This window comes from Odocoileus virginianus, chromosome 30, assembly GCF_023699985.2.
Source record: "Odocoileus virginianus isolate 20LAN1187 ecotype Illinois chromosome 30, Ovbor_1.2, whole genome shotgun sequence".
Classification (NCBI taxonomy): Eukaryota; Metazoa; Chordata; class Mammalia; order Artiodactyla; family Cervidae; genus Odocoileus; species Odocoileus virginianus.
In genome coordinates this window covers 38,909,067-38,933,647 of record NC_069703.1, presented here as the reverse complement: position 1 = coordinate 38,933,647, position 24,581 = coordinate 38,909,067, and the positions used below count along the sequence as shown (strand labels likewise).

Genomic DNA, 24,581 nt, shown 5'->3' with positions numbered 1-24,581 from the left:
TTATATATTAGTTGAAGTATAGCTGATTTACAATGTTGTGTTCGTTTCTGCTGTACATCAAAGTGAATCATATATATATATTTATATCAACACTTTTTTTAGATTCTTTCCCCATATATAGATAGGTCATTATAGAGTATCAAATAGAGTTCCCTGTGCTATACAGTAGGTCCTTATTTGTTATCTGTTTTATATATAGTAGTATGTATATGTCATTCCCAATTTCCCAGCTTATCCCTCCCCTTCCCTTACCCTCTGGTATCTATAAGCTTTTTTACATCTGCAACTATTTCTGTTTTGTATTTAAGTTCATTTGTACCCTCTTTTAGATTTCATGTATAAGTGGTATTATATGGTATTTGTCTTTCTCTGACTTAACTTCACTCAGTCTGAGAATTTCTAAGTTCATCCATGTTGCTGCAAATGGCATTATTTTGTTCTTTTTTATGGCTAAGTAATATTCCATTGTATATTTTATCCATTGTCTTCTTTATCCATTCATCTGTCAATGGACATTTAGGTTGCTTCCATGTCTTGGCTATTGTAAATAGTGCTGCTATGAACACTGGGGTGCTAGTATCTTTTCCAGTTATGGTTTTCTCTGGATATATGTTCAGGATTGGGATTGCTGGATCATTGTGTGTGTGTGTGTGTGTGTGTGTGTGTTAGTCACTCAATCATGACCAACTCTTTGCAGCTCCCTGGACTGTAACCCACCAGGCTCCTCTATCCATGGAATTCTCCAGGCAAGAATACTGGAGCATGTAGTCATTTCTTCTCCAGGAGATCTTCCCCACCCAGGGATAGAACCTGAGTTTCCCGCATTGAGGGCAGATTCTTTACTGTCTGAGCCACCAGGGAAACCCTTGCTGGATCATATTGTAGCTCTGTTTTTAGTTTTTTAAGGAACCTCCATACTGTTCTCCATAGTGGGTGCATCAATTTACATTCCCAGCAGAAGTGTAAGAGTTCTCTTTTCTCCATACCCTCTCCAGCATTTATTGTTTGTAGATATTTTTATAATGGACATTTACACCAGTGTGAGGTGATACTTCATTGTAGTTTTGATTTCCATTTCTCTAAAAATTAGTGAAGCTATGACAGACCTAGACAGTGTATTAAAAAGCAGAGACATTACTTTGCTAATGAAGGTCCATCTAGTCAAAGCTATGGTTTTTCCAATAGTCATCTATGGATGTGAGAGTTGGACCATAAAGAAAGCTGAGTGTTGAAGAATTGATGCTTTTGAACTGTGGTGTTGGAGAAGACTCTTGAGAGTCCCTTGGACTGCAAGGAGATCAAACCTGTCAATCCTAAAGGAAATCAACCCTGAATATTCATTGGCAGGACCGATGCTGAAGTTGAAACTCCAATACTTTGGCTACCTGATACGAAGAGCCAATTTATTGGAAAAGATCCGGATGCTGGGAAAAACTGACGGCAGGAGGAGAAGGGGATGACAGAGGATGAGATGGTTGGATGGCGTCACTGACTCAATGGACATGAGTTTGAGCCAGCTCTGGGAGATGATGAAGGACAGGGAAGCCTGGCATGCTGCGAACCACTGGGTTCTCAGAGTCAGAAATGATTGAGTGACTGAACAACAGTAATTAGTGATGTTGAGCATCTTTTCATGTGTCTCTTGGCCATCTGTATGTCTTCTTTGGAAAAATATATATTTAGATCAATTGCCCGTTTTTTTGATTGGGTTGTTTGCTTTTGTAATTTTGAGTTGCATGAAATGTTTGTATATTTGTGTATTTTGGAGATTAACCAATCCCTAGCTGGTTGCTTTTTTTGCAAATGTTTTATCCCATTCTGAGAGCTGTCTTTTTGTTTTGCTTATGGTTTCTTTGCTATGCAAAAGCTTTTAAGTTTAATTAGGCCCCAGTTATTTATTTTTGTTCTTATTTTCATTACTTTATGAGGTGGATCAAAAAAGATCTTGTTGCCATTTATGTCAAAGAATGTTCTGCCTATGTTTTCCTCTAAGAGTTTTATAATATCTGGCCTTACATTTAGGTCTTTGATCTCATACATTATTTCATGTGATCTTCAGAACAACCCTATGGGCTAAGGACTATCACCTATTTCACAGAAAAAGAAACAGACATTGAGGAAGTTAAGCAGTTTCCCAAGGTCACACAGAGAACAAGTAGCATCTGAGGCAGATGTCCTCAAGGCTCTCTGAGAGCCTAACACCAAGTATAGACATCAGGCTTGTCTTCCCCAGGCAAGTTTTTCTCTTTTTCCTCAGCGATACAGACACCTGATTCCCCTCCCCAGTTGTGGTTGCTGTTCAGTCATTAAGTCCTGTCTGACTCTTTGAGACCCCATGGACTGCAGCAAGCCAGGCTTCCCTGTCTCACTCTCTCCTGGAGCTTGCTCAAACTCATGTCCATTGAATCGATGATGCCATCCAACCATCTCATCCTCTGTCACCCCCTTCTTCTCCTGCCCTCAATCCTTCCCAGCATTAGGGTCTTTTCCAGTGAGTCGGCTCTTCGCATCAGGTGGCCAAAGTATTGGAGCTTCAGCTTCAGCATCAGTCCTTCCAGTGAACATTCAGGGTTGATTTCCTTTAAGACTGACAGGTTTGATCTCCTGGCTGTCCAAGCAGTAAGAGAAGTACCTCATAACAATTGAGCCTTGAGAGGATATGTCTGCAGTCAGGCAGCCTAGGCTAAAATCCATTTCTACCTCTCACAGCTGTGACCTTGGCTGTATTTCTCCGTGAGCCCCAGTTTCCTTATCAGTAAAGCAAGGATAATAATGTCTATCTCAGAAGATTGTTGAAGTGTTTAAGATGTGACAGTTTTTTATTTTTTACTTTTTAAAAAATATTTTTAAAATTTATTTCTGTATTTATTTTTAAATATTTTGGGCTGTTCTGAGACTTCATTGCTGCCCACAAGCTTTCTCTAGCTGTTGTGCAAAGGGGCTACTCTCTAGTTGCAGCGTTTGGGCTTCCCATTGTGCTGACTTCTCTTGTCACAGAGGGAAGGCTCAGTAGTTGTGGCCCATGGGCTTGGTTGCTCTGCGGCATATGGAATCTTCACGGATCAGAGATGGAGCCGGTGTTCCCTGCATTGCAAGGCAGACTCCTAACCACTGGAGACTACCAGGGAAGCCCCTTTCAAAAATATTTATTTATTTGGCTGCATTAGGTCTTAGTTGTCTTATGTGGGATCTTTCATTGCTATGCACAGATTCTCTAATTGCTGGCTTATTTGCTTTGTGGTATGTGGGATCTTAGTTCCCTAGCCAGTGATAGAACCTGAGTTTCTTGCATTGCAAGGCAGATTCTTAACCACTGGATAACCAAGGAAGTCCTCTGTAGGTTTTTAGTACAGAGATCAGAACATAGTAATTGCTTAAAAAACAGTAACTCTGATTATTACCTGTCAGCCACCAACCTTATCAGGTACATCTAATAAGGACTGAATTTCAGGAGTGGACCCAACTTAAGGTCAGACTGGGGCCCAAAACAATATTATGCCTGATTCTTTAAAAACATAGCACACCTTATGTGTACAAAAGAATATTGTTAACTTCAAGTTGTCATCACCTTGGGGGCAGTGCATTTATTCCAGGGACACTTCCACTCTCCAAAACATTTTGGGGGTACCCAATTCAGAAATGGCTTTAGGATCTATGACACGTTCTTTTGAATATCCTTATCAATAGCAAATCTTTACCCTCTGTAAAGATAGATTCAATGTTTGAAATAATCAAAAGTTGGTGAATAAGTAGGGTACAGGGGAAGATGAAGTGAGACTAATTTTCTAATATGACTTTTACATGGATTTTGTCTTTTTATTTTATTTTTGGTCATGTGACTTGATGAGTCTTAGCTTTCCCACCAGAGACTGAACCCAAACCCTCAGCAGTGGAAATACAGAGTCCTAACCACTGGACCACCAAGGAATTCCCAAGGATTTTATCCATTTAAAATAAACTAGTTTTTCTTGTCCTTCAATTAAAAAATAATTAAAAAATAAAAAATAAGATAAACTAGTTTTTCAAAGATAAAAGCAAATGAAGACCAATTAAATTAAAACAAGAAAGAAAATCACCCATAGCTTACAACACATGCATGTTAAGTCCATTCAGTTGTGTCCAACTCTTTGCGACCCCACAGACTGTAGTCCACCAGGCTCCTCTGTTCATGGGATTCTCCAGGCAAGAATACTGGAGTGGGTTGCCATGCCCTCCTCCAGGGGATCTTCCTGACCCAGGACTGAACCCACATCTCTTAAGTCTCCTGCACTGGCAGGCAGATTCTTCACCACGAGTGCCACCTACCGCTGCTATCCTTTTGGTGCATTTTCCTTATCTTTCCTTAATACACAATTTAAAAAATAGAAATAATAGTGTATATACAATTTATAAAATGCTAACCTGATTTAAATTATGTCATAAGCATATTTTCATGTTGCTCTAGTCTTCATAATATTTTTAATGGCTGCATAATATTTCATCAAATAGATATGGCAGAATTTACTTAACCACTTCTCTTTTGTTGAACATTTAGGTTGTTTCAAATGTTTTATTATGAAATATATGTAACTTTCCCCCAATTTTTTCTTTCTTTTTTTTTTCGATTTTGATTTTTTTTTTCATTTATTTTTATTAGTTGGAGGCTAATTTCTTTACAATATTGTAGTGGGTTTTGTCATACATTGACATGAATCAGCCATGGATTTACATGTATTCCCCATCCCGGTCCCCCCTCCCACCTCCCTCTCCATCCGATCCCTCTGGGTCTTCCCAGTGCACCAGGCCCGAGCACTTGTCTCATGCATCCAACCTAGGCTGGTTATCTGTTTCACCCTAGATAATATACATGTCTCGATGCTGTTCTCTTGAAACAACCCACCCTCGCCTTCTCCCACAGAGTCCAAAAGTCTGTTCTGTACATCTGTGTCTCTTTTTCTGTTTTGCAATTTTTTCTTATTTCTTCAGCTTAGATTACTGGAAGAGGGATGTTGGATCAAAGGGTATGAGAATTTAATGATTCTTTTGTTTTTTTATTTATTTTTAATTGAAGGATAATTGCTTTACAATACTGTGTTGGTTTTTGCCATATATCAACATGAATCAGCCATAGGTATATATATGTCCCCTTCCTCTTGGCCTTCCCTCCCACCTCCCACCCCATGCCACCACTCTAAGCTGTCACAGAGCACCCATTTGAGTTCCCTGAGTCATAGAGCAAATTCCCCCGGGCTATCTGTTTTACATATGATGGTGTATATGTTTCCCGGTGGTTCTTGATATTTACTTCCAAATTGTTTTCCAGTAGGTTTTCACTGGGGCTTCCTCGGTGGCTCAGCCATAAAGAATCTGCCTGCAATGCAAGAGACATGGGTTTGATCCCTGGGTCAGGAAGAACCCCTGGAGGAGGGCATGGCAACCCACTCCAGTGTTCTTTCCTGAAGAATCCCATGGACAGAGGAGCCTGGTGGGCCTCACACAGTCCACAGGTTCACAAAGAGTTGGATGCTACTGAGCACACATACACATGGGTTTTCACTGATTTATAATGCCACTGGAAATATTAGAATGTCCATTTCACTGCATCTAAAACAAGCACTTGGTATCACAATTTTAGTAAATTAGGAACTAGAAAAATATTTCCTTGGGAACTAATTTTAAAGTTTAAATTTTAAATTGGGGGGCTTCCCTGGCAATCTAGCAGTTAAGACTCTCCACTCTCAATGCAGGGAGCATGGATTCGACCCCTGGTCAGGTAACTAAGTTCTCCTCATATGCTGCATGGTGTGGCCAAATAAATAAATAAAGTCAAATTGGTTTGACTTCTCTCCCTCCCCCCGAATCAAAAAATATATATATTTGAAAAAAATGTACAAAAACATGTAAATAAGTGTGGAGTTACTAAAAAATTAGTACTTTGAAAGGAATCACATATTTAGATGTTTGTCTTGATATTTTTGTTTTTTCAAAAAATTAATCTCATCACTTCACACTCACATCTCCAAAGAAAAACACAAGAGCAATTATAGTCAACTTGACAAAAACACCAGTATGATGACTCATATCCTGTCCACCTTGAGTTTGGTGCTGGTGCTATCCTGTTGGGCCCCACGCTGCTGGGAACCTGCCGTTGCCTAAAGGCTTCTGGGGGTGGGATCGTCTCTCCTTTGAAAGAGGAGGGATCACCTTTTAAAGTGAGTGGAGAAGACTGACTCCTTTACCCTCTTATACCAAACACATCAGCTAAAAGGGGCACAGACAGAGTGGAAAATTCCAGATACCTGTTACTCCCCTACTAAAGCAATGATCTTTTTTTTTGTTGTTTTTTAAAAATTATTATAACTTTTCAGTTACATAAGAAACCTACATTCATTGTAAATATATAAATAAGACAGGCAAAAACAATAAAAAGTGCAGCGTATTTCCCAATACCAAGCAAAAACCATGAAGATTTTGAAGGATTTACTCTCACACCATTTTCTCTATAGTACACATTTTATAAAAAATAAAACATGTGACTCTGTGCTCAGTCCCTCAGTCGAGTCCGACTCTTTGTGACCTCATGGACTGTAGCCTGCCAGTTTCCTCTGTCCATGGAATTTTCCAGGCAAGAATATTTGAGCAGGTTGCCATTTCCTTCTCCAGGGGATCTTCCCGACCCAGAGATCAAACCTGTGGCTCTTGCATCTCTTGCATTGGCAGGCAGGTTCTTTTTTTTTTTTTTTTTTTTTATTTTTTTATTTTTATTTTTTTAATTATTTTTTTTTCCATTTATTTTTATTAGTTGGAGGCTAATTACTTTACAACATTGCAGTGGTTTTTGTCATACATTGAAATGAATTAGCCATGGATTTACATGTATTCCCCATCCCGATCCCCCCTCCCACCTCCCTCTCCACCCGATCCCTCTGGGTCTTCCCAGTGCACCAGGCCCGAGCACTTGTCTCATGCATCCAACCTGGGCTGGTGATCTGTTTCACCCTAGATAATATACATGTTTCGCTGCTGTTCTCTTGAAACATCCCACCCTTGCCTTCTCCCACAGAGTCCAAAAGTCTGTTCTATACATCTGAGTCTCTTTTTCTGTTTTGCATATAGGGTTATCGTTACCATCTTTCTAAATTTCATATATATGTGTTAGTATACTGTAATGGTCTTTATCTTTCTGGCTTACTTCGCTCTGTATAATGGGCTCCAGTTTCATCCATCTCATTAGAACTGATTCAAGTGAATTCTTTTTAATGGCTGAGTAATATTCCATGGTGTATATGTACCACAGCTTCCTCATCCATTTGTCTGCTGATGGGCATCTAGGTTGCTTCCATGTCCTGGCTATTATAAACAGTGCTGCGATGAACATTGGGGTGCACGTGTCTCTTTCAGATCTGGTTTCCTCGGTGTGTATGCCCAGGAGTGGGATTGCTGGGTCATATGGTAGTTCTATTTCCAGCTTTTTAAGAAATCTCCACACTGTTTTCCATAGTGGCTGTACTAGTTTCCATTCCCACCAACAGTGTAAGAGGGTTCCCTTTTCTCCACACCCTCTCCAGCATTTATTGCTTGTAGACTTTTGGATAGCAGCCATCCTGACTGGCATCTAATGGTAACTCATTGTGGTTTTGATTTGCATTTCTCTGATAATGAGTGATGTTGAGCATCTTTTCATGTGTTTTTTTGCCATCTGTATGTCTTCCTTGGAGAAATGTCTGTTTAGTTCTTTGGCCCATTTTTTGATTGGGTCATTTATTTTTCTGGAGTTGAGCTGGAGGAGTTGCTTGTATATTTTTGAGATTAATCCTTTGTCTGTTGCTTCGTTTGCTATTATTTTCTCCCAATCTGAGGGCTGTCTTTTCACCTTGCTTATAGTTTCCTTTGTTGTGCAAAAGCTTTTAAGTTTCATTAGGTCCTATTTGTTTATTTTTGCTTTTGTTTCTAAAATTCTGGGATGTGGGTCATAGAGGATCCTGCTGTGATTTATGTCAGAGAGTGTTTTGCCTATGTTCTCCTCTAGGAGTTTTATAGTTTCTTGTCTTACATTTAGATTTTAATCCATTTTGAGTTTATTTTTGTGTATGGTGTTAGAAAGTGTTCTAGTTTCATTCTTTTACAGGTGGTTGACCAGTTTTCCCAGCACCACTTGTTAAAGAGGTTGTCTTTTTTCCATTGTATATCCTTGCCTCCTTTGTTGAAGATAAGGTGACCATAGGTTCGTGGATTTATCTCTGGGCTTTCTATTCTGTTCCATTGATCTATATTTCTGTCTTTGTGCCAGTACCATACTGTCTTGATGACTGTGGCTTTGTAGTATAGTCTGAAGTCAGGCAGGTTGATTCCTCCAGTTCCATTCTTCTTTCTCAAGGTTACTTTGGCTATTTGAGGTTTTTTTGTATTTCCATACAAATTGTGAAATTATTTGTTCTAGTTCTGTGAAAAATACCATTGGTAGTTTGATAGGGATTGCATTGAATCTATAGATTGCTTTGGGTAGTATAGGGCAGGCAGGTTCTTTATCTCTGAGCCACCTGGAAACTCAAGGAGACTGAGGCAGAGAAGTAATTTGCCTAAGGTCACAAAGTTTATAAGTTAACTAACTGGAATATTTTTTCCATGTTGTTAAGTTCATTTCCACACAATTTTTTGAATGGCTGCACTGTATCTCACTCTGTGGATGAAGTATTTAATTGCTCCACTTCCTTTTATGAGACATCTAGATCACTTCCATATTTCAGTGTTACACACATCACTAAGATACTTACTACGTGACCTTTGTGCACATCCTTGATTATTTCCTTTTAGGCTAAATGCCCTCAAGAAGAGTTGTGTTGATTTTTATTTCTCTCAAAGAGATGCTCCTTTCTCTGTCTTTAATGATCTTAAATGTTGTGAATTTTACCACTTTTGCCTACAGCAATATTTTAAAATTCATTTTACCAGTTCTGAGAAATGAATTCCAGTGCTAAAGGGTGAGTCATTTCTCTAAAGTAAAAGAGCCGGGGCCTCATATCGCCCTCCTTTCCATGCTCTCTTGCTTTTTACAAGTGCTGAACTTCATGGCTTATCCACTTGTTCATCGGAGAGGAATGAGGAGTGTTAACCTGGGACAAACCAATTTATGCAGGCAGGATTCTTTTGGTCTATGAGTCAGCATTCACTAATTCACTCATTCATTCATTCAATAAATATTTGAATGGTTACTTTATGAGTAGTAAGTAAAGGTTATGGGGTTCACAGAAAAAAATATTTAGAACATGCTAAACAAAATATTTAGCACATGACCTGGCACACAATAATTGCTCAAGAAATCAGTATTTATGCCAGGCACTGTGCCAATTGCCCAAGGAGTGTATTTTCTTCTTTAATTCCTACATCAACCTGAAGAATTGGGGTCTTTTTTTAAATATTTATTTTTATTTATTTATTTGGCTGCACGGGGTCTCAGTTGTGGCATGTGGGATTTAGTTCCCTGACTGGGGCTGAACCTGTGCCCCTTGCATTGGAAGTCATTCTTAACCACCGGACAGCCAGGAAAGTCCTGGAGGTCTTTTATTATTCTCATTTTGCAGATAAGGAAACTGAGGCCTAGAGAGGTTTACTCAGATTGAGCAACATATATGTGGTGTTCAGATTTGAACTGAAGACTCCAGAGTCTGTGCTGTTAACTTTGCAGTACGATGTACTACAAAACACAATTTCTCCTCTTAAGACACATGCAGTCTTAACAATGCTAAAACTGAAAACAGCTAACTTACGAACCAAGCACTCTGCTAGGCCTTTATGCATACCTATCATTTAATTGATATGACAACTGTATGAAATAGATACTATTGTAATTATACTTGTTTTATAGATGCGAAAATAGACATTCTGAGAGTTTAAAGAACTTGCATTTAAACTCTACAAATAACTACTAAATGGTAGCACTAGAAGCCAAGATGGACAAAAGAATTACTAGGGCTTCCTTAGTGGCTCAGTGGTAAAGAATCAGCCTGCTAATACAGGAGACACAGGTTCGATTCCTGGTCTAGGAGGATCCCATATGCTGTGGAGCAACTAAACCTGTGCACCACAACTATTGAGCCTGTGCTCTAGAGCCCAGGAACCACAAGAGTAGCCACCACATTGAAGAGTAACTAAAGCCCTGCTAACCAGAAAGCCCCTGCAGCAACAAAGACCCAGCACAGCCCCCCCCCCCCCAAAACCAACCCAGAGAATTACTGTATAGGGAATGTGATGAAATGTAAAACAGGTGATGCTACTGAGCTGTCATCAAATGTCAGAAGTCACAGGAAGGAAACTTCATGACCTTCTTGTGTTCCAGGAATGATCACAGAACGACAGAAAGGGAAAATCCTGGCTGCTTGTGAGGCCTGGTGTTGAAAGCCTTCACTCAGGTTATTTCATTATATCCTCTACGTGATGAAGATGTCAAATTTCCTCACTTTGACAGATGGGGAAATGGATTCTCTAGAAAGTGATGCAATATGTCCAAGGTCACACAGCTGGTAAATGGCAGGGCTAGAACTGGAACCTATTTTGTCTCTCAAGCCTGAGCCCTTAACCACTATGTTACCTGCTTTCTATTATTTGATCTTGCTTTTTGGTTGTGTGGGAGTCAGATAGCCAGAGATGAATGGAAAAGTCAAAGGTAAATGGATATTAAGGAAGATAATGTATAAGCAAGAGTATTCAAGTACATTCAAGCAAAAGGAAGCAGGTCTGCTTGGTCAGTGCTAAAGATTCACTTGTTTTGGGAAGGAGCCCCTTGTATGCATACCTTTGATGACTACATGAACTGTACAAATGTCTGTTTCTGCCATTGTAATGGGAGCTATCAAAGACAGGAACTGTATCTTAGACACTAAGCCAGTGTCTAGCATTGTTGTTGCTTATTTGCTAAGTCCTGTTCGACTCTTTTGTGACCTGATGGAATGTAGCCCACCAGGCTCCTCTGTCCATGGGACATGCCAGGCAAGAGTACTGGAGTGGGTTGCCATTTCCTTCTAAAGGGGATTTTCCCAGCCCAGGGATCAAACCCACGTCTCCGGTGTCTCCTGCATTGGCAGGCAGATTTGTTAGCACTGTGCCACCCGGGAAGCCCGCTGGAATGGCAGGCAAACTTCCCTTGCCACAAGGCAAAGCCTAAGGAGTTTATCAAGAAAAACACTAAGCGCTATTCAAGGACATAAGAAGACTTGGTTCAATGTCATGATCCGGATAACCTCAGTTGTGTAAAGATTTCATTCATTTAGCAAATATTCAGAGAGACTATCACAGGCCAGGCATTGTTCTGGGTCCTAGGGGTACAGCAGAGAACAAAACAGAGCACCTAGCCTCATGAATCTTACATTTTTAGTAGAGAAGCAGTGATTAGATAATCTGAAGTTGGATAGTAATAAATGCTATGGAAACGATTAAATAAAAGAAAGAAAGGGTAATGGGTAGTGAGTGTGCTACTTAATTTAGGATGGTTGGGGGTGCTTATCAACATTTTAGCAGAGACCTGAAAGAGATGAAGGAAGTCTGCCACATTGAATCTGCCGAGGGAGCACTCCATGCAAATGTCAGTTCTGCATGAGAGAGAAAAATGTCTATGAAAGCTAAGTCTATTTTCAGAGGGAAATAAAAGTAGGGAGACCTGCCCTACTGGTAGAACCTGCTCTACCATGAAGCCACAGCAATAAAAATATTGTGTTGACACTGAAGCAGAGAAAATGATCAATGGAATGGAATGGAGAGCCTAGAAATGGGAACTTAACATGTGATAAAAGTGACATCATGAAACACCTGAATGATTGTTTTTCCCTTGGTAGAAAAATGAATTCACTGTGTAGATAAAAAAGCTGAATTTTTCCCTAAGTGTGAAAGTTAAAACTATAAAGCAGACAGTACAGGAAAATCTCTGTTACCCACGTATAAATAAAGACTTCCAAAATAAGACTACAAATTCTAAGGTCAAAATTTAGGACATCTACTAAATTAATGACATAACACATTTGCATGAAGGTTGCAGACTGGGAGAAGGCATCTGCAGTGTTTAAACAAGGAGGGACTTCCCTGGTGGTCCAGTGGTTAAGACACCACCCTCTTGATGCAGGGGACCCAGGTTCAGTCCCTGGTCAGAGAACTAGATCCTGCATGTGGCTGCAAAGATCGAAAATCCAGTGTGAGGCAGCTAAGACCCAGAGCAGCCAATTAAATAAATAAATGTTAATAAACAAGGAATAATGTCTAGAATATACAATTGCGACAAATCAACAAGACAAGAAGTCAAATAGAAAAACAAGCAAAGGATATATGAATACCTTAGTTTCACATACTAAGCATACAGAAAAATGCAAGTGTCAACTTTAATTATAATCAGAGAAATGCAAATCAAAACAACTGAGAATTCCCGCTTTACCGCTACCAGACTAGCAAAAATCAATAGCATTTGTGGTTTTTTTTTGTTGTTGTTTAATCTGTGGACAAAGACAGGTGAGAAAAGAAATCCTCTTTTGCAGCCCAGAACTCATTGTTTAGTATGAGTTTTGAGACAGATAAGAAGGATCATGATACCTGAAAGAGATTCAAGTGGTGGAGGTATTGATAAACACAAAGGTTGCTTCCAGGACTATAGATTTGATCATTTAAAAGCTTAAGATATGAAGGAAATTACCAACTACATTGCTTTAGTACTCTAATTTTAATGTTGACACGAAACGAAGATGGCTTCCTTTTTTAGGCTTATATTTTGAGGGTCTGAACTTTAAAAATGAATTACCATATCCCAATGATCTAAGAGTTGACTCATTGGAAAAGACCCTGATGCTGGGAGGGATTGGGGGCAGGAGGAGAAGGGGATGACAGAGGATGAGATGGCTGGATGGCATCACCGACTCGATGGACATGAGTTTGAGTAAACTCCGGGAGTTAGTGATGGACAGGGAGGCCTGGCGTGCTGCGATTCATGGGGTCGCAAAGAGTCAGACACGACAGAGCGACTGAACTAAACTGAACTGAACTGAATGATCTGTACTATTCTTATTTTTTTAATAGCTTTTTTTTTTTTAAAGAACTTTATTTATTTATTTATTTTTGGCTGTGCTGGGTCTTTAGTTGTGGAGAAAGGGGTTACTCGCTAGTTTCGGTGCCCGAGCATCTCATTGCAGTGGCTTCTCTTGTTGCAGAGTACAAGCTCTAGGGCTCCAGGGCTTCAGTAGTTGCGGCCCCCCGGCTCTAGGGCACAGGCTTAATAGTTGAGGCACATGGGCTTAGTTGCTCTGTGGCATGTGGGATCTTCCTGGATCAGGGATTGACCTTGTGTATCCTGCATTGGCAGGCAGATTCTTTACCACTGAGCCATCAAGGAAGCCCCACCTGTACTGTTCTGAGGTGTGATAGTTTAAGAGTAAATCTGGCTTGAACTTGATACATGTTTAGAGGATGTCTAAAATTCAGAGCCAGGCAGATCCATCTCCTCTGACCCTAAACATAGTCCAAAGCTAATTGCTTGAAGAAACTGAATCCCTAAGACCACAGCTGGGGAATTTTGAAGTGTGTCCCTATTCCACTAAATATCAAAGAAGCCCAACTGAAAAACTGTGGACTGAGCAAAAATTATTTTTGAAAGTGTTGAACAGTATGACTCAAATGGAGGAATTAAGGAGATTGGCAGTGAAAAGGCATCAGAATGTGAAATTACTTAAAAATTTATTGACAAATAATTTTGCTTTTACATATTAAAAAAGTCTTTACACTTAGATAAAATACTGGAAAAATTATAAAAATGGTAACACTGAAGATTAATGAGGATGTGGTTATTAAGGTTTCTTGTGTACTGTGATAGTAATGTAAATAGCACAGCTATTCTCAAGAGCAACCTGTTAATTTTTGGCAAAATTGAGCATTCCCAATTACATAGTGTAGGGGAATTATTCATGTCAATATACAAACTTGCTTAGTTTTGCAATTTTAATAGTAACAGAGTGTTGATGGCAATTTAGGTGTCTATCATCAAAAGAGTAAATGAGTACAAACATGGTAGATGGACAGTACTTATGTGCCTGGATTCTGAAGCTAGACTGTTCAAGTTCAAATGCAGGCTCCAACACTTACAGTGGAAGTAAAAATTTGAGTTATCTGTGCCTCATTCTTATCTACAAAATGGGAGTAAAAATGTCATAGGGTTGCTGGGAGAAGTATATGATTTAAAACAATTAAAGCACCTGAAAGAGAGTTAAGCATTGTTGTTGTTCATACGCTAAGTCATGTTAAACTCTACAACCCTGTGGACTGCAGCATGCCAGGCTTCCCTGTCCTTCACTGTCTCCCAGTTTGCTCAGATTCATGTCCATTGAGTCAGTGATGCTATCTAACCATCTCATCCTCTGATCCCCTTCTCCTCCTGCCTTCAATCTTTCCCAGCATCAGGGTCTTTTCCAATGAGTTGGCTCTTCGCATCAGGTGGCCAAAATGTTGGAAACTTCAGCTTCATCATCAATCCTTCCAGTGAATATCCAGGGTTGATTTCCTTTAAGATTGACTGGTTTGATCTCCTTGCAGTCCAAGGGACTCTCAAAGAGTCTTCTCCAGCACCAGAATTTGAAGGCATCAATGCTTCAGTGCTCAACCTTCTTTATGGTCCAACTCTCACATGCATACATGACTACTAGAAAAACCATAGCTTTGACTATATGGACCTTTGTTGGCAAAGTTAAGCATTATTTAAGTACTAATATTACTGGTAATATGAAAGCCTATGCAAGTTCAAAGTTGTAAGTTGTAGGTTTACATTTAGCAACAAGAGAATATCACAAAAGCAATAATAACTTTAAAAAGAAGAACATTTATTGCACATCACTTATGCAAATATGCTTACATAACTCTACATAGTTTATAAGACAAGCATCAGAGACATACATTGAACATATATATGGGTGCCTATAATAAAGAGTCGAAAAAAAAAAAAAAAAGAGTCGAGTTTAGGAATAAAGTGGAAGACTACAAAATAAGAAAGGGGCCTGTTTGAATTATCTTGCTAATATGTTATGAAAGGAGGAGCAAGATTTACTCATGCAACTGAAGCAACAGTTAGAACCGGACATGGAACACGGACTGGTTTCAAATGGGGAAAAGGGTACATCAAGGCTGTATATTGTCACCCTGCTTATTTAACTTATGGAACTTCCCCGGTGGCTCAGAGGTTAAAGTGTACTGCCTGCAATGCAGAACTCAGGAGACCTGAGTTCGATCCTTGGGTCGGGAAGATCCCCTGGAGAAGGAAATGGCAACCCACTCCAGTATTCTTGCCTGGAGAATCCCATGGATGGAGGAGCCTGGTGGGCTACAGTTCATGGGACTGCAAAGAGTCGGACACGACTGAGTGACTTCACTTATTTAACTTATATGCAGAGTACATCATGTGGAATGCCAGGCTGGATGAAGCACAAGCTGGAATCAAGATTGCCGGGAAAAACATCAACAACCTCAGATATGCAGATGACACCACTCCATGGCAGAAAGTGAAGAGGAACTGAAGAGCCTCTTGATGAAAGTGAAAGAGGAGAGTGATAAAGTTGGCTTAAAACTCAACATTCAGAAAACTGAGACCATGACATCGGGTCCCATCACTTCATGGCAGATAGATGGACAAACAATGGAAACAGTGAGACTTTCTTGTTTTGAGCTCCAAAATCACTGCAGATGGTGACTGCAGCCATGAAATTACAAGATGCTTGCTCCTTGGAAGAAAAGCTATGACAAACCTAGACAGCATATTAAAAAGGAGAGACATTACTTTGCCAACAAAGGTCCGTCCAGTCAAACCTATGGTTTTTCCAGTAGTCATGTATGCATGTGAGAGTTGGACCATAAAGAAAGCTGAGGGCCAAAGAGTTGATGCTTTTAAACTGTGGCTTTGGAGAAGACTCTTTAGAGTCCCTTGGACTGCAAGGAGATCAAACCAGTCAATCCTAAAGGAAATCAGTTCTGAATACTCATTGGAAGGACTGATGCTGAAGCTGAAGCTCCAATACTTTGGCCACCTGATGGAAAGAACTGACTCATTAGAAAAGACCCTGATGCTGGGAAAGATTGAAAGCAGGAGGAGAAGGGGACAACAGGGGATGAGATAGTTGGATGGCATCACCGGCTTGATGAACATGAGTTTGAGAAAGCTCCGGGAGTTGGTGAAGGACAGGAAAGCTTGGTGTGCTGCAGTCCCTGGGGTCGCAAAGAGTCAGACACAACTGAGCAACTAAAGCCAGTAAAAGCTATGCTGAAAATATGCAAGGTTAAGTCAAGAAAAGGATCCCAGAACCAGAGAAATAACCACCTAACCAACTTGGAAGCTATCCTATCCTTGATTTTACCCTTAATCTGGTAATATCATCCTTACCATTTAAGTCAACTTTGGATAGGTTTTCTTAACAGAGTATTCGTATAATCTTGTGAGTGGCAAACTGTGGTCCAACGAGAATTATCATTTGTCAAATGTTGGTCAACTGGGGTGTTAGATAACAAGTGGAAGGTTCCAGAAGAAAATGAAAATTTTGAGTGACCTACAATTTTTAGCAAGCCAAACTGTCTCCAGTGTATTAAAAACTCTACAGGTATTAAAATGACCCACATTTATCTCACTCAGAACTGTTTTAAAAAATTCATTAAGTCAAATGACAAATGGGAAATTATATAAAAGCTCTTTACAAATAAAGATAAGATGAACAATGAAGAAAAAGAAATTCATGTAAGGAAAAAAATGTCCAATAAACATAAAAATTTAAATATCACTGATCATGTTTGTTTTTTTTTAAATTAAAACCAGTCACCATTTATCATCAAATGGGAAAAATGTGTTATCATGGTCACACCCAGTTTTGGCAACTGTGTTGGAAACCTCATTTACAATTGGTAGGAGTGAAAACTGGAACATTTCTGGAAGGCATTTGGCAATACATGGCAGAAGACTTAAAATAGTGCATACTTTCTGACTCAGCAGTTACCTAGAATTTATCCTAAACAATGATCACACATGACAAAAAATATCTAATTAAAAGTTCTAGCAAAAAATAAAAAAAAAGTACTAGCAACACCAGATAGTTTATAAAAGCAAAAATATGGGATCTAACTAAAAATCCCAAAGTAGAGTAAATAATTAAATTTTGGAAAACCCTAATGATAGGATACAAATAATAATTATCAATATTTAACTATAAGCTCTGCTCATTTGTAGCTGTATCGCTCAGGGAAAGCTAATTACTGTCTCTGCACCTCAGTTTCCCTGTAAAATATGGGTCTGTTGTGAGGGTTAAATTAATAAACCTACCTAAAGCACTTAGGATAACACTGACACATAATAAGAACTCAATAAAAACTTTTTTTTTAAGCAGAACCTTGTAGCCTAATATCCTGGAAAAATGTTACTGATTAAAAAAATTGATTACAAACCAGTATGTACAAAATGTTTTTCTAAAATGTATCTCATATACATACATTTCTAAAAATAAAACCTAGAAGGATATAAAACAAAATAGAAACTATACATCTCAGGACTTCCCTGGTAGTCCAGTGGTTAAGAAACTGCTTCCACTACAGGGGGCATGGGTTTGATCTCCGGTTGGGGAACTAAGTTCCTGCATGCCACGCATGAGGCACACCAAAAAAAAAAAAAAAAAAACACCAAAACCAGCACATCTCTTTAAATAATAGGATTATACGTTATTTTTCTTTTTTTATCTTTCTTACTTTTGTATTTAATTTTTTTCAACAACAAACACGTGCTACTCGTACAAAAGGTAAAAGCTATCTATCATCTACCAAATTTAAACAAAACACTGTCATATATTTGCTCCAGTTGGTAATAAGTCCACCCCAAATTAGTAGGGTAGTACGGTAAAAAATCAGAATGATAGGCATTTCTCCTTACAGCTTTTATTACTGCACAATACAAACTTGGTCTCTATTTTACAAACCTTATACACAAAAAGTTTTCTTCCCGAAAACTACTTTATTCCAGTTTCCCCTCTTCCTGCAGAAGGATGATCTAGATTCTCTATGTTATTCTTAGCGTTTAAGTTCGAAAGGCTGTCACAAAAGTGAACTGGCCATATGAGGAAACCAGAGCAAAGAACGAACTGAGTTCTCACTGTCTTCCATCCTGAGGGAAGAATACATAGCTGGCAGTGGTAAAATGGGGCAATTATAACATCTTTTCTTGTAACAGCTGAGAACCAGCCCCAGTGGTGGACAGACTGTCTCAGTCACATGAGCCTTTTGGGGTCTATTTTCTCTAGGTGAACCAGAGGTTTCAGCTGCTCCGCAAAGTTCCTCATGTCATCAGAGACCACGTCCTGCCCAGCTGGTGCAACAACACTTAGTTCCACGAGATAGGACAGGGACAAGGCCTCAGTGTTTTCCGTGTTGCCTGGCACCAGGATGCGGAAGACCTTGTACACCACGATCTTCATGATGCCTTTCCGGAACAAGTGTCCCCTGGCAACAAACTCGTGGTCCATGCGAAAGCCCATCTCCATGAGGAAGTCAGTGAGGTTCTCAGATGTTGCAATGTCCACGCAGTTACGCACCAGGGCATGGCGGTTCTTGTCTCCCATCTCTGGCTGCCCCAGGTAGCGAAGATGCCAGGGTGCCCCTGTCCTATCCAGAGAGCGTCGGGCCCTTAGAACAAATGGACTGGCCTGCTGGCCCTTAAGGAGGAATACCATCTCGTGGTCAACAAAAGTCTCGGGTTCCATGTTGTCACATAAACCACGAAGGCGGTGGATGAGGCTTTCCAAGCTGTGATCTAAAACACTTCCTGAAGAAGGAAAAAAGCACTATTGAATTCCATCTTTCATTTTGCGTAATGGAATTAGTGAAAGATTGAAAAAAAAAAAGAAAAACCAAAATAATGTAGTGCAGTGTTTTGTAAACCAGAGGTCCAATATATGAGATTTTAGAGGGGTTACCCTGCCAAGATCTTATATAACAAGTTAATCTCTTTTCAATTTTTTGCACTGTCTTATTTGGTACTAGAAGTTAGGCCTTGTTTAGTAACGCTAATCTCTAGCAGACTTTGGGGTTTAACAGGCAACAGTATCTACCTAGAATAATTATTTTATTCTATTCTAAAATAATATATATATTATTTTACATAAGACAAAAAATAACAAATAAAACAATGTGTGTGTTAGTTGCTCAGTTGTGTCTGACTCTGCAACCCCACGGACTGTAGCCTGCCAGGCTCCTCTGTCCATGGGATTTTCTAGGCAAGAATGCTTGAGTGGGTGGCCATTTCCTTCTCCAATAAAACAGAGTATTTCCCTCCAATCTCTTTTCACTTTCTCGGTTTATTTTTCTTTAGCTTAGCACCTTAATTCTTTAGTCATCTTTCAACGTATCAATTACGTATTGACTTTTTAATCATCTTTCTTTCTCTACTGCTGATACTCCAATGCTAGGAACATATTCCTTTATTGACTAAATCTGTTAAAGTAAATAAAAATATATTACTGTAACTACAGTAAATATTGACAGTGGCACCCAAATGACTAAATTTTTGGAGAAGCAAGAGTGGGTCCCAGTTATCATAGGACAGATCATGGGAGTAGAGAGTGGGTCCTACATTCAGAACAGTGTCAAAAAAAAAAAAAAGAACAGTGTCAGACATGTTTTTTTATTCTTCAAACATTTAAGGAGCTTTGTAAATGCTAGTTCACATACTTACACTTAATGAATGGCACCATGCTAAGAAGTAGGGGCCTAGTCTGCCCAGAGATTATAGTTTAGTGGGGGAAACAAAAGTAAATAAATAAGTAAACCAATAAAGAAGCGATAAACGGGATATGGAATAGAGAGCAACTGGTAGGGGTGGAGAAGAGGAGACCTCTTTGAGGGCTTGGAGTAGTCAGAGAAGGTCTTCACAGGAATGACAACTGAGCTGAGGCCTGAGGGATAAAAATGAGATGGCTATTTGAAGGGCTGGAACAAACTACAGAGGCTGGGTGATCAGAGGTAGGAAAGAGAGGTAGGGAACACAAAGAAATGAAAGGATCTCAGTGCGGCTGAAGTATGGCAAGCAAGATGGAAGATGATCATGAAATGAGTATTTGGGATGGGCCAAAGCATGCAGGCCTTATTTGCCGCCTGTGCTAAAGGCTGTATTTTATTGTAAGGCCACTGGGCAGTTATTAGCTCCACACTTTATTCTCCATGCAACAAGGAAAGATATGACTGGATTTACATTTTAAAAAGATCATTCCAGGAAAACTGGTATGGATGCTTCAACCAGACAGGGTCATGTGAAAAAAAGTTAGAGTGAGGGGAGTTAAAAGAGGCTTAAGAGACACAGTTTTCATATGTAATGCATGAGACGATATTATGTCCTGGGTCAAAACAGAAGATGGAGGAAACTTTTGAATATGAATTAGACATTAGATGATATTAAAAATATACTATGAATTTTTCAGGTAATAATGATAGTATTGGGGTTATTAAGGAAAATACTCTTGCTTTTTTAGAGACGTATACTGAAAGTGTTTGGGGGTAAAATGTTACATGATCTGAAACCGTCTTAAAAAACAGCAAAAGGAAAAAGATAAAGCAAATATGGCAAAAGGACAGGAACTGAAATCTAGATGACTCGATCTAGAAATCTAAGTTGACTGTTCACAGGAATTCCCTGGTCATCCAGTGGTTAGGACTTGGTGCTCCCAATGCAGGGGACCCAGGTTTCATCCCTGGTCCAGGAACTAAGATCCTGCATGCCATGAGGAATGACCAAATTAAAAAAATAAATAATAATAGAAATGGAGTGTTAACTATACTAGTCTCTATTTTCTTTTCTCTGAGATTGATTCCTGAATGCATGGCTTAAGCAACTGATGACTGACAGTGGCACTGAGATGGGAAAGACTGAAGGAGAGGCAGCTTGAGGAGTGAAATTAACAATCCTACTTTGTTGATGTAAAGTAATTAGCCTCCAACTAATAAAAATAAATGGGAAAAAAAAATAAAAAAAAAAAATAACCCCCCCCCCCCCCCCAAAAAACAATCCTACTTTGTTCACAGTAAGTTACTAAATGGATGATCTGAATTAAAGTCTAAAGTCTTCCACTAAAGATTAAATGACCTCCTGAAAATCATAACCCTCTCTGGGTTTTGAGTTTTCTCATCTGGGAAAGTTACTTCACTTCTATTTCTTGATCTATAATTTGGAACTAATAACAGTATCATAACACTACCATATGATCTGTTAATCTCACTTCTGGGCATTCACTCTTAAAGAATTCAAAGCCGGATCTTGAAGATGTATGTGCATACTCATGTTCACTGAACATTATCTATGATAACCATTTAGGTAGAAGCAATCCAAATGTCTGGCAGAGAAATAGATAAAGAAAATGTGGTACATACAGAAAATGGAACATTATTCAGATTTTTAAAAAGAGATTCTCTCACATGCTAAAGGGTTAATATTGAGGACATTATACTAAGTGAAATAAACCAGTCATAAAAAGATAAACACTGAATGCTTCCACTCCTATGAGGTTATCTAAAGTTGTTAAAATTAGAAACATAAAGTAGAAAGGTTGTCGCCAAGGTCTGGGGCGAGGGGAAAGGAGGAATTACTGTTTAACAGGAATAGCATTTCAATTCTGCAAGATGAAAAAGTTCTAGAGATTAGCTATACAACAATGTGAAATATTTAACACTACTGAACTGTATGCTTAAAAATGTTTGATATGGTAAACTTAATGTTACGTATTTGTGACCATAATTAAAAATAAATTGGGAAATAAAAGGGTGCCAGAAATTATGCAGGTAGCCTTTATATAACAGCCTCTCATCTCCAGGAAAGCAGAACAGAAAAGAGGAAAACAGGTAATTCAAGCTCCCTAGCTCACTTACCCTGCAGCAGGTACTCCATCATGTTAATGGTGCCCCCAGTGACAGGCATCATGGTGACTGGAGGTGCCTCCATGTTTATCTGTTTAAGTTGAAAACGACAGAAGTAGATTTGGAGTCCCCAGTCAGGTAAAGCACAGGATACACCTGGAGAAGAGTTATACTTGTTAATACATGGGAGAGGCAGAGAGACACCAGATTTGCTTGGGTCATTGGCCTGGACATGAAGATTCATTCATCCACACATTCAAAACTTTTTTAGTAACTGCTATAGGTCAGTTTCAGGTGATCCAGAAATACACAAAGGAGGCTTGATCATGGAGTTATAGCATAATCTTCCAGTCTCAAGGTCTGAAACCTTTCAATGGTTTTCTGTGCACCCTGGGACTCAATGTCTTTCTTCTAAAATGAGGCCACAATATTAACCCGCAAGGCTTTGTGGCTCAGATGACATAATGGACCTGCAATTAAAGACTGAAAGGTGACTTAAGGACACTTGTATGCCCTTCAATTTATAGATGAGGATATTGAGGCTTGGGGAGGAGCCTAAGGACACACAATAGGTCGGTGGCAGAACCTAGGCCAGACTAAAATCTAGGCGTTCCACCTCTCTGAAAACCTTTAAAGAGATTGAAGCGAAAGCGCGAAGTTCTTTCCACTGATGCTTTGTGTTAGTCGTTCAGTCATGTCCGACTCTTTGTGACCCCATGGACTTAGCCCGCTAGGCATCTCTGTCCATGAGACTTTCCAGGCAAGGATACTGGAGTGGGTTGCCATTTCCTTCTCCAGGGGATCTTCCAAATACAGGGATCAAACCCGGGTCTCCTGCATTGCAGGCGGATGCTTTATCGTCTGAGTTTACTAGGGAAGCCCCTAGTGATGCTTTAGGGCTCCTAAAGCCAGCATCAAAACGTGCCCACTTACGCCAAAAACACACCTCCGAGAGCGTTCCAGCCTCTTCCAGCAAAGCGGGGGACCGTATTCACCTGAGCGCCTCCGAGCTTTTGAGCAACAATCACCACCCGCAGCCCTAAACTTGAAAACCCCTGTACAGTGAAACACCTCTCTCGCCTCTTCCCACTTCTGGCAAAAATCTTTCGTCGCGCAAACCTCGACACCGCCACTCTGCGACGTAAGGGTGCCGAGAGGACGTAAAAGTCACTGCGGCTGTACGGCAGGCAGGAGCGCATGCGCAAACAGCGATGCTGCGCGGAAGATGGCGGCCTCCTTAGGAGCGGTCCTTTGGGAGATTCAAGAGGCATTGACGTCATAGGCCGTCCTCTAGAAAAATATTTTTTTTCAACGGTGAAGACCTGGACGTGTTTTTGTCCAAGAAATCTCTTGGACCTGAAAGGACAAAGAGACCCTGGGGAAGAGAGTTTCAGAAAAAGAGGAGAGATTGTTGTAAAACAGAAACTTATTTGGGTTGGTTATCTGAAGATAGAATTTCCCCGGTGGCTCAGCGGTAAAGAATCTGCCTGCAGGAGGCACAGAAGCCTCCGGTTGGATCCCTGGGTCGGGAAGATGCCCTGGAGGAGGGCATGGCAACCCACTCCAGTATTCTTGCCTGCAGAATCCCGTGGACAGAGTGGCTGGCTACAGTCCATAGGGTCAAATAGTCCGCGGGACTGAAGCGACTGAGTACGCACGCAAACTGCTCGGAACCGTGAGGGAGCTCAGCAATACATTTAATATTTGTTCACTCTTCTCTGTTTCACTTCAATACAAAAATATTGGGAGATAAATAAATTCTATGAGGATTTACCTAACACTGTTTATGTGGCCAGGACATAAAGTACAGGGAAAGAGTGAGCTGGAATAACGTGATTGAAGCCCTCTCTTGGAGCGAAAAATTTAAAAGGCACCAAAACACTCAGTAATAAATTTTTAAAAGTTTAATGCAGAGTGTGAGAGCCAAGTAAGCGACGCAGACGCACCCCCGACTGCCCAGCAGGACTCCTCCTCTGAGGCGCAGGGGGTTCACTCAGAGCAGCTCCCGCTCCTAAAGAAGAGCTGCGCGTGGAGAGTTTTGGTCCTCATCTGGCCCCTCCCCCCGGCCGGCGGGGCGGGGCGGGGTCCACCTGCGCCTCCTGGGGGGCGTGCAGCCCGCCGCAGTGGGACTCAGTCTAACCACGGCCGCCGCCACCCCTTACATCACTTTGGCTTCTGATGTTTTCATTTCCCTTGCTGAGGTGCTGCTTCTGCGTTAAAGTCATCTTATTGCCTGTCCATTTGTAGACAGGACAAGGTCACTCGAATAGATAAGGAGTCGAGCTCAGAGTGGGCTTCCCTGGTGGCTCAGACGGTAAAGCGTCTGATCCCCTGGAGAAGGAAATGGCAACCCACTCCAGTACTCTTGCCTGGAAAATTCCATGGATAGAGGAGCCTGGTAGGCTACAGTCTATGGGATCGCAAAGAGTTGGACACTACTGAGCAACTTCACTCACTCGCGCTCAGAGTATGTCAAAGGTACACACATGTTGGGAGCGGGGATCAAAACAGAAGGAGGGTTGCCAAGTACAGCCAGGGCTAGGTGTTCACTGTGTATACTTAATAAAGGCCAGAATCTCATCTGTCTCTGGTGGGCGGGTCTGTTGGTTTCACTGGATCTAATTCAACCGGATCCAAACCAGTTTCATGAAATAAAACACTCTGGACTTCGGTGACCACTGTTCCCATCAAGAAAGGATGGTCCCGTTTGGAAG

At 40.3% G+C, this 24,581-nt stretch overlaps 1 protein-coding gene and 1 pseudogene across 2 annotated transcripts; one reads left to right on the top strand and one right to left on the bottom strand.

Annotated features, from left to right (window-relative positions):
* Positions 1–12,438: 12,438 nt before the first annotated feature.
* On the top strand, positions 12,439–12,548 carry LOC139032269 (small nucleolar RNA SNORA40; annotated as a pseudogene).
* Positions 12,549–17,888: 5,340 nt separating this feature from the next.
* On the bottom strand, positions 17,889–23,016 carry MED18 (mediator complex subunit 18). 2 transcript variants are annotated; one of them, XM_020909302.2, is made up of 3 exons: positions 22,801–23,016; positions 21,880–22,023; positions 17,889–18,787 (listed from the first exon to the last, which is right to left on the bottom strand). In XM_020909302.2, the coding sequence occupies exons 2-3, from the start codon at positions 21,950–21,952 to the stop codon at positions 18,234–18,236; spliced, it is 627 nt and encodes a 208-aa protein (XP_020764961.1). In that variant the 5' UTR covers positions 21,953–22,023; positions 22,801–23,016; the 3' UTR covers positions 17,889–18,233. The 2 variants fall into 2 exon arrangements, with proteins under 2 accessions (XP_020764961.1, XP_020764960.1); XM_020909301.2 differs by having other exon boundaries at positions 22,814–23,016.
* Positions 23,017–24,581: the final 1,565 nt, after the last annotated feature.